We start from the raw sequence: 10,891 nt of genomic DNA, 5'->3' as shown, positions 1-10,891 counted from the left end.
TCTTTGTTTATGTTTACCCAATGAACAGTGCCCTTGGCAAGGAGTTTTGTTTTCTCTTGTCTAAATGAGCAGCATGTAGTTGTTCTAATATGTCTTTTTGAAGTGTCTGGGGGATGACGATTTGTTGTCCTTTGAGGATAAGACCATCATCAATTGAGAGCTGATCTCTTAGGCCCCAGAACACTCTAATGTCAGTGGGCAGCTGCTTGATTGTCTCTGGCCATCCCGTGATGATGGTCTCTCTCAGCTGGTTAAGCAGGGGATTCGCTGTTGTACACTGTCTTAGCTGTTCGATGTAATTAGTGGAAAAACGAACTGTATCAACCCAGACATCAAGTTCGATAGGGTCCGCATTACAAGGTGGTGGTAGGCGTGATAATCCATCAGCCAAGATGTTGTCAGATCCCTTGTTATATGTGAGCCTGAAGTTGTATCCTTGGAGTTTTATTAGCATTCTTTGCAGACGTGCCAGAGCTGAGGTGCACGGTTTGTCGATGATCATAGTGAGGGGTTTGTGGTCAGTGACGACTTGGAAATGGTGGCCATAGAGGTATGTGTGGAACCTCTGTGTGCCAAATACAATAGCCAGTAGCTCACGTTCGATACATGCGTATCTCTGTTCTGTCTGTGCGAGGCTTTTGCTAGTATATGTGACAGGCGATAGATTGCCCTCCTCATCTGGTTGTAGCAGAGCCGCACCAATTCCATGTAAACTCGCATCACAGTGCATGTATATCGGTTTTTTAGGGTCAAAATAGTGGAGCATGGACGTTTCAGATACTTCACTTTTTATCTTTTTGAAAGCTTCCTGATGGTGTGATTCCCACTGGAAAGCGGAGTCCTTGCATAACAGGTCACACAACACTGCTGTCTTGGAACTGAAGTCCTTGACAAAACGAGACAGGTATGTCATCATACCCAAGAATTGTTTTAGTTCCATCTTGTTATGCGGTTCACGCATTTTCTGTAGGTCACATACCTTCGCCGGGTCTGGTTTTAGTCCAGTGTGTGTGTACAGGTTTCCAAAAAAGGATATTTCATGGCATTTGATCTTGCACTTCTCCGAGTTCAAGGTAAGGCCTTCTTCAGTAGCGACCTCCATGAAATGTCTTAGGTTTTCATCATGTTCCTGCTCTGTCGACCCATATATGGTGATATCGTCAGCTATACCACAAGCACCAGTGCATTTCTCAAGTATTCTCTCCATCTCGAGTTGGTAGATGTCCTGACTGACACACAAACCGAATGGCAGTCGTTCAAAACAATACCTTCCAAATGGTGTCGAGCTTTATAGACCAGTACCCAGATTTAGCGTCCAACTTTAAGAATTTTGTTCCTGCAAATCGGTGGTTGAGCTCCTCGACAGTTGGAATTTGGTGGTATGGCCGTATGAGAGCTTTGTTTAGCGCTCGTGGGTCTAAGTAAACCCTAATTGTGTTGTCACGTTTGGTGACATAAGTGAGAGCTTACCCAGTTTGTAGGTTCGTTGATGTGGCGAATGACTCCTTTTGATTCCATCTTGTCAAGTTCCGATTTGATTTTTCCGCGCATGGCTATAGGTGTCCTTCTCGGTGGGTTTATGTGGCATGGTACATTGGGGTTGATAACAAGCTTGTGAGTGTTCCGAAATTCACCAATACAGTCAAATCTCTCAGGGTATAGATGCATTAGGTCAGCTAGACTATTGATGGGTTGGTGTTGGGCTGAGATGGCACAGTTCATTATCACTACCCTAAGAACCACTGATGTTGGCATGCCCAATATGGCTGCTCCTGGTACATCAACCACATAGAATTGGGTATCCAGCCATGGGGAGTTTTATCCTTGCACCTAAAAGTTGTGGTGCCATAGCAGTTTATCCTGGTATTGTTGTAGGCTGTTAACACACATTGTGTTGAGGTGAGTGATCCGGGTATTGGGTTTCCAGCTTCGTCTATACTGTTAGGGCACATGTTGTGGAATATGCAGATAGGCAATGTATTTGCTTGTGCCCCTGTATCTACTTTCAGGTTGAAGGTATGAGTGCCTGGGTGGTCCTTTAGCTTGATGCTTAGATCAACAAATGCCTCCTTTCGAGGATCTTTCATGTTTGCTGACTTTCCACTGTTAGTTGTGATGGTTCTCCATTGCCGTGCCTATGTCAGTCATGGCTTGGTCATCGTGTTTGGTGATGCTGTTTATTTTCTTGCCAAACTCCCGTTGTTGGTTATGACTGTTGTTACGCCCCGGAATGTCTAGGGGTAAAAGTCGTAACACAAAATATAAAAAAAATTATCTAAAAGAAATTAGTTTTCCCGGGTTTTTAGGTACGGGAGGGATATATCCATTTTCTCGAAAGACATTTATAAACACAAGACAGGAAAAACACATCCAAATAACAATACCGAGGCCAATGGAAAAATTAACACAATTTTATTTACATATATAAAAATATATTGTAACGAAAGTAAAAGAGAATGTGTAACTGGATGAACAAACAAACTTGAAATAGATTTGAGAGAATTTCCGCGTAAAAGAAATAAACAGTTCACACCCTGTCGTCTGCTTTTAACTCCAAAATGGAAGGATATCCTTTTTGTGTTTTTGTTTTTGTAGTTGTTTTCATATATGAGAGAGAGATATATAGAGAGAAAAATAAACAATCGACTCACTCAGCGCCGGGTTTTAAATATTTCTGTCGCATTCCTTTCTTTTGAAACAATTTCATTCCTTCGTCCATTGGATATATCGTCATTCCTCATTATCGCCTTTTTTCGTTTTCTCTGTCGTCAAAATATATCGTTCATTTCTTCGCCGTCGTCAGCACCACAAACGCCGTCACCATTGCCAACAATGTCGCTTCCCTGACCCTCCTCCTCGGCTGCTATATCGTAACTGTCTCGCCACCCTGTGCCGCTCCTTTCCCTCTCTCTAATTGTATACCTTTCTCTCTCTCTTTGGCGCCCCCTCTCTCACTGTATGTACCTGCATCTCTCTCCCGTCACTCGCTCAATAACACGCGAGGCGGATGCCTGCAGCTTTCCCTCTCTCTAGTTTTATATCTTCTCTCTCCCCCTCTCTCTTTCTTTACAGTTTATAGGCGTCCCCTCGCTGTATTTTCGTATGTTCTCTCTCTCTCTCTCTCTTTCTTTTTCCGGATGTTTACAAATTCACTGAGAGCAGACGACAATATAAAGTGCGATAAAACAGAATTTTCTCTCTCGACCTTTTTTTTTTCTTTTTTTTACAATATTAAAAGTAATTATTGCCTCAAATTTTATTTTTTTTTTTCACATATTTGTAACACCCCCCCCATATTAGAAAAAAAGAAAATCTTTTCCAAAGATTTTTTTTTTTTTTTTCATACTTATTTTGTCCAGTCCCACACGTTTTCGTGTGATATTGAAGTCTCTTGGAATTATCTTACGATCTTCTAAAAGAAACATACAAGAAATGTTCTAGGTTATCCATATTATACACGGGATAGATCATCAGCACAAACGTTGTTCACTCCTCTGATATGCTGGATTTTCAAGTTATATTCTTGTAGAATCAAACTCCAGTTTAATAATCGTCGATTTTGATTCTTCATCTTGTATAAGAAAGTAAGGGGGTTGCGGTCAATATAAACGAGTATTTGCGTACACGAGGAAGAAACATACACGTCGAAATGCCTTAAGCTGAGGACGAGGACTAACGTCTCCTTTTCAACAGTCGAATATCCCTTTTGATACGCATTAAACTTCCTGGAAAAGTAACTAACTGGATGTTCAATACCGGCTGAATCTGTCTGGAGTAATACGGAACCAAGACCAGAATCACTGGTATCGATGGCTAAAGGGAATGGCTGTGAGAAGTCAGGGGCTTTCAAAACAGGTTGAGAACATAGTAAAGATTTGATTTGCTCAAATGCTTTTTGACAAGTTGGGGTCCAGGAGAATTTCACCTTCTTGGACAGCATCTGGGTGAGTGGTAACGCTATGTCAGAAAAGTTTTGACAGAATTTCCTGTAATATCCGGCCATGCCGAGGAATCGCCTCAGACTCTTCAAATTAGCAGGGGCAGGGTAATCTACAATGCCTTGAATTTTTGCCTCAACCGGGGATACCTTCCCGTAGCCGACTGTATGTCCTAGGTATATAACTTCAGCCTTGCCAAAGTCGCTTTTAGCTAAATGAACCGTGAGGTTTGCCCGCCGAAGTCTATCCAATATGGCTCTCAAGGACGTTATGTGTTCAGCCCAGCTCTCATTATATATGACGATGTCGTCGATATAGATTTCAACACTGGATAGATCTCGCAAACATGAATTCATCATTCTCTGAAAGGTGGCTTGGGAGTTCTTCATCCCGAAGGGCATGACTCTATATTGGTACAAACCATGGGGTGTAACGAAAGCCGATATCTCTTTAGCACGCTCAGTCAAGGGTACACACCAATATCCTTTGAGTAGGTCTAGCTTAGAAATGTATGTGGCCTTGCCAATTTTGTCGATGCAGTCATCCATCCTGGGTATGGGGTGAGAGTCTGACTTTGTGATAGCGTTCACTTTGCGGTAATCTGTGCAAAAGCGAACGGATCCGTCTGGTTTTCCAACTAACACATAAGGAGATGACCAGCTGCTCTGGCTAGGTTCAATGATGCCATGCTCGAGCATGTATCTGACTTCTTGTCTAATTATTTCTGCTTTATGTGGGCTTACACGATATGGGTGCTGCTTAATGGGGGTGACCTTTTCGATTTCCACATCATGTTGCACGATGTTCGTTTGTTTAGGAACGTCGGGAAAGAGATCGCTATAGCTCCGAATGAGGACGGTCATATCGTTTCTTTCGCTATTTGTTAAATGAGATAGTACAGGTGTAAGATTGGCTAATATCTCTGAGTTTGATCGCCTCGGAGGGTGGTTGTCTTTCCCCGGGATCCTTTCACTGTCCTCCTCGGGTCCTTTTATGGAAGCGGATGGAGTTGTGACTACAATAAGGTTTATTTTATCCCTTTCAAAATACGGTTTGAGCATATTGATATGGTACATTTGTGTCGCCTTTCTACGATCAGGAGTATTTATTATATAGTTTAGTTCACTGACCTTCCGAGCAATGGTGTAGGGGCCGTGGAACCGAGCCTTAAGTGGATGACCAGATAATGGTAACAAAACAAGCACATTGTCTCCGACTTTGAAAGTCCTGGGGGTAGTATTTCGGTCATAATGTTGTTTCATTCTGACTTGAGCTGTTCGTAATCTTTCACGTGCCAGTCGGCTGGTTTCATATAGTCGGTTTCTGAACCTTGATACATACTCCAGTATGGGTTCACAGGTGACTCCTTCCTGCAGCCATTTTTCTTTTAACAATGCTAGGGGTCCACGTACTGAGTGGCCAAATATTAGTTCAAACGGGCTGAATCCTAGAGACTCCTGTGTGGCGTCTCGCGCTGCAAACATCAAAAAGGGAATACCCTCATCCCAATCTTTCTGGTGACTAAGGCAATAGGTCCGGATCATGGTTTTCAGTGTAGAGTGAAATCTCTCTAGGGCACTTTGGGACTGGGGATGGTATGCGCTTGACTTTACGGTTTGTACGTCCAGCACACTCATGGACTGTCGAAACATCCTGGACATGAAATTCGATGCTTGATCAGACTGTATTACCCTCGGTAGTCCGACCATGGAGAAGAAGTTGAGAAGAACCCTTGTGATTTTCTCAGCAGATATGTTCCTGAGCGGGACTGCTTCTGGAAATCTGGTAGATGCACAGAGGATAGTGAATATATACTGATTTCCTCGTTTGGTCTTAGAAAGTGGACCCACGCAGTTGATTAAAACGCGGCAAAATGGTTCTTCAAAAGCAGGTATAGGATGTAGGGGGGCGATTGGTATCTTCTGATTCGGCTTGCCTGCCATCTGGCAGGTGTGGCAAGTTCGGCAAAAGTTGGATACATCTTTGCAGATTCCAGGCCAGTAAAAGTGTTTGATGATCCTATCATAGGTTTTACGGACGCCTAAGTGGCCTCCCAAGGGGGTTTCGTGTGCTCTTTCCAACACTTCGGCCCTACGTGCCTTTGGTAACACTAGTTGGTATATCACCGCCCAGTCTTCGTGAGCTGGGGATTGCGGGGGCCTCCATTTCCTCATCAGTACACCATTTTTTATAAAATATCCAGAGGGTATTTTTTTCAGTTCTTCTTTGGGCAGTGCTTCTTCGAAGAGGGGGGAAATCCCATCATCCTTCCACTGTTCTTGTATGATTAGTTGCCGCGAAGCGGGAACTTGTAGGGAGGTTTCATTAGTATGGGTATTATTTGGATCTGTGGGTGGCGAGTTGAGCTTCCCCTCAAGATTCATGACTGATTTCGATAGGTCGATTTCCTCATCTTCCCTGGACTGATCTTTTGCCTCTAACCTTTCCTCTGCTGTTCTTTTTGCGGACTGGGCACGGGTTACTGCACACGCTGGGAAGATGCCGGGGTGTTGTTCCTCTATCATCTCAGTGTTTTCTGAAGTGTTTGGCTCCACCATCACTCTCGGGTGGGGAACAACTCTTTCGCCGGCTAGATCATTCCTGAGTAACATCGAGATACCCTTCATGGGTAGGCTATTGACTACGCCTACTTCCACCAGATCACGTACTATGTTCGAATCAAGAGAGATTCGGTGGGTCGGTACATTAATATACCTTCCCCCAATTCCGCGAATTATGACGGATTCTCCTGTCGCCGTCTGTGACTCGCATGGCATACTCTGTTTTAAAACCAGCGATTGGGTTGCTCCAGTGTCGCGAAGGATTTTTACTTTCCGCCAATTCGTGTTGTCAGTTATCGGATATATCAGACCATCCGACACAAATGGTTGGAACTCCTCCCTGATTTTATCGCCGTCGTTCTCTGCAGGGGGTTGGTAGGTGGTGATAAAGCCTTGCGGTTTACCAAGTGGTCTTTTCATCGAGTTCACATTTTCCCTTGTGGGGCAGTTCATTGCAATATGTCCAACCTTCCTGCAATAATAGCACATTATAGGCCTATGTGTCTTTGTCATTTGATAGGTGGGTGGTCGGATCGAGTTGTTTGGGGATCTGTTTCTGATGTCAGGGGGTCGATATATCTTACTGTCTGGACTATGCCCTAAGCTGTGGGTAACGCTACTTGTTTTCTGGGAGTTCGAGCGGGTCTCGGATAATTTTAGGGGTTTATTTCCCTCGCATGCATGCGTCAGGGCGTACTCGTCGGCAAGGATCGCCATTTTGTACGTTGTGTCGATCCGCCTCTCGTCCAGGAATAATTTTAGTTCACTAGGGAGGCAGCTCTTGAACTCCTCCATCAAGATCATTTGACGGAGTTTTTTGTAATTAAAGGTGGCATCTTTAGCCGAGGTCCACCTATTGAAATGAGTTTCTTTCTGATGGAAGAATTCGACGTACATCTGGTCTTCTTCCTTTTGGCATGACCGAAATCGTTGCCGATATGCCTCAGGCACTAACTCGTAATTATGGAGGATGGCACGTTTCAGGCGGTCGTAGTCGGTGCAATCTGCTAAAGATAGGGAGGTATATACTTCCTGTGCGTTTCCTTTCAGCGCCGTCTGTAGCAGCATCGGCCATGCATCCCTGGGCCATTTAGCGCTCAAAGCTATCTTCTCAAAATGTAGGAAATACCCGTCCACATTTTCTTTGTGGAACGTCGGCACGAGCCGGATATTTCTGGGGATGTCAAATTCTTCCCTTCTTTCCTGACGGGGTTCAGGTCTGCTCTCTGTCAAAATCCGCAACACGGACTCGTCCACTAGGTCATTATCGACCAAATGTTTCGTCACTATCTCAATTAGTTTGGCTTTCCGCATACCTGGTCTGTAGTCTAACTCATACTCTCTCGCTATCGATAATATGTCATCTTTTTTCATCTTGCACAGTTCTTCAAATGACGGTGATTCTAGGAATGCTTGAACCAGTGCCATCTTTCTTCTTTTTTTTTTTTTTTTTTTAAACACCTCTTGTTATTTAAATGTGTCCACTGTCTAGTGTCTTTGGAGAAGGATAATCCCGGACGAGAGCCCCATTTATGTTACGACCCGGAATGTCTAGGGGTAAAAGTCGTAACACAAAATATAAAAAAAATTATTTAAAAGAAATTAGTTTTCCCGGGTTTTTAGGTACAGGAGGGATATATCCATTTTCTCGAAAGACATTTATAAACACAAGACAGGAAAAACACATCCAAATAACAATACCGAGGCCAATGGAAAAATTAACACAATTTTATTTACATATATAAAAATATATTGTAACGAAAGTAAAAGAGAATGTGTAACTGGATGAACAAACAAACTTGAAATAGATTTGAGAGAGAATTTCCGCGCAAAAGAAATAAACGGTTCACACCCTGTCGTCTGCTTTTAACTCCAAAATGGAAGGATATCCTTTTTGTGTTTTTGTTTTTGTTGTTGTTGTTTTCATATATGAGAGAGAGAGATATAGAGAGAGAAAAATAAACAATCGACTCACTCAGCGCCGGGTTTTAAATATTTCTGTCGCATTCCTTTCTTTTGAAACAATTTCATTCCTTCGTCCATTGGATATATCGTCATTCCTCATTATCGCCTTTTTTTTTCGTTTTCTCTGTCGTCAAAATATATCGTTCATTTCTTCGCCGTCGTCAGCACCACAAACGTTGTCACCATCGCCAACAATGTCGCTTCCCTGACCCTCCTCCTCGGCTGCTATATCGTAACTGTCTCGCCACCCTGCGCCGCTCCTTTCCCTCTCTCTAATGGTATACCTTTCTCTCTCTCTTTGGCGCCCCCTCTCTCACTGTATGTACCTGCATCTCTCTCTCCCGTCACTCGCTCAATAACACGCGAGGCGGATGCCTGCAGCTTTCCCTCTCTCTAGTTTTATATCTTCTCTCTCCCCCTCTCTCTTTCTTTACAGTTTATAGGCGTCCCCTCGCTGTATTTTCGTATGTTCTCTCTCTCTCTCTTTCTTTTTCCGGATGTTTACAAATTCACTGAGAGCAGACGACAATATAAAGTGCGATAAAACAGAATTTTCTCTCTCGACCTTTTTTTTTTTTTTACAATATTAAAAGTAATTATTATCTCAAATTATATATTTTTTTTTCACATATTTGTAACACTGTTATGCCAGGGCCTTCCTTTTTGTCTCTTGGTTTTGTGCTTACATGAAATGCAAACTGTAGCCCAGTGACCTGTTTTGCCACATGTGTGGCATATATCATTTTTGGCAGGGCAGTGTTCTTTGCCAAAACGGTGACTGCGTCCGAAATTTTTGCAGGCTTATCCGTGTTTTCTGTCAATCCCTTTACACTGGTGTGTACCAACCACGGCTTATTGCGGCTATTTGTAGTGATTCCTGTAACTGGTGGAGCTGGTTGACATAAACTGCTGAAGCCTCGTGTGAACGGGCTAATCTAATAGCTTCCTCGATTCTGTAACCCTTCGGTTTGTTTAACAGTTCCTTTTGCAGTTCGGGTATTGGTGTGCTGGCAATTAGTAACTCAATGAGGCGTTCGTTTAATTCGTCGGCACTGAAATCACATTTCTTTGCCAACAGTCGACATCTGTTGATGAAGATGTCTGTTGTTTCATTTGGTCTCTGCTGGTATTTTCCGAGTTCCAGTCTACAATGCGGTGATTTGTTGCCGGTTCTAGCTGCTCCAAAAATGCAGCAAATATTATTTGTGGATCCTTGCGATCATCATCCAACATCGACCAACTATTATACCGACGTAAACCTTCTTCGCTGGTCGCGAGAAGTATTAGAAGGACTTTATCCTCGTGTTTTGTCACTTTGTTTTTTTCGTTGTCGAAATAGTTTGAATGATTTGGCGATACATGTCGAGCCCCAATCAAAACTAGGGACTTGTAATGAAATTGTGGCCATTACGATAGGAAAATGTGAAGAAAAAAGGTACAGACAATTTGTGTGTCGGGGGAAGTTAGAAAAAAAATTCGTTCAGCGTGCGAGAGATTAAAAAAATCGTTTTTTTTTGTTGTTTTTTTACTCGCTGTTTTACCTTTCTTTTTTTTTCAATTGTCTGTGACGTCATAAGATTGTGTATTGTATGATAATACCGCTTGGGCGCTTGCCACCATGTCATGCTGTGTTGTGCATGAATGTGTAAGAATAAGATTGGAACACGTGTGTTTGGTTGGTAAGAAGGGAACTGAATAATGGTGCCCTCTTTATTGAGTAATTGCTATACGCATGCGTGAGTGCATACAAAAGTCAGATCACAAAACTGGAACGAAAGAGTCTATATAAAAGTTACTGAAACGAAAGAGCAGCGCTATCATTACAAAGAACACGAAAATAACATCAAAATAGACATCAGTGGGCTGGTATAAGTAACCAGACGTTGACAGGCTCTGGAGTAGTAGCCTGACGTTGATTGGCATGGGAATTACTGCTCTGGAGTGCTAGCTGACATCAACCGGCACTCCATCCTACATAAATATTTCATATCAATTTTAATTTAATTTGTTGTGTTATTTTATTTACTGTTTTATTGTTACATGTTTTTATTTTTTATTTTGTTTCATTTTCAATCAAATACGCGTGAAAAAATTAAATTTTATTTTAGTAAGAAAAATAATGAAATGGTAATTTGTTCCTACAAAAATAATACCAGGGAAATACATATTTTCTTGTAAATGCATACCTGAACTAAAATAAAGAAAATAAGTGCAGCAATTTTTTTTTTTTACATGGTGTTCGCCACTTATCAAGACCCGGAAGCCACTCGGGGATAAGGGTTATTGCGTGTATAGTAGGCAATGGGATAATATTGTAGTAATCGTTAGCAATGGAGATTTGATCAAGTATCTTATTAAAGGGGGCGGTTTATCAGGAATTTGTTTATGTTGGACTTGAAGACATCCAAGTTGTAGTCAGGTAGAAAA

General features: G+C 42.4%; 1 protein-coding gene across 1 annotated transcript; it reads right to left on the bottom strand.

The window, feature by feature from the left end:
• Positions 1 to 2,395: 2,395 nt before the first annotated feature.
• LOC145267122 (uncharacterized) lies at positions 2,396 to 10,614 on the bottom strand. Its single transcript, XM_080123154.1, has one exon. The coding sequence runs from the start codon at positions 7,925 to 7,927 to the stop codon at positions 3,452 to 3,454; it is 4,476 nt and encodes a 1,491-aa protein (XP_079979280.1). The 5' UTR covers positions 7,928 to 10,614; the 3' UTR covers positions 2,396 to 3,451.
• Positions 10,615 to 10,891: the final 277 nt, after the last annotated feature.

Source organism: Euprymna scolopes, chromosome 42 (assembly GCF_053919585.1).
Source record: "Euprymna scolopes isolate OS-2025 chromosome 42, ASM5391958v1, whole genome shotgun sequence".
Lineage (NCBI taxonomy): Eukaryota > Metazoa > Mollusca > Cephalopoda > Sepiida > Sepiolidae > Euprymna > Euprymna scolopes.
The sequence above is the reverse complement of the archived record's forward strand: the minus strand, read 5'-3'. Positions and strand labels throughout refer to the sequence as shown.

Bases quoted from the DNA above. Each gene is read 5' to 3' on its own strand.
- LOC145267122 (XM_080123154.1), bottom strand. From the start codon at position 7,927: ATGGCACTGGTTCAAGCATTCCTAGAATCACCGTCATTTGAAGAACTG.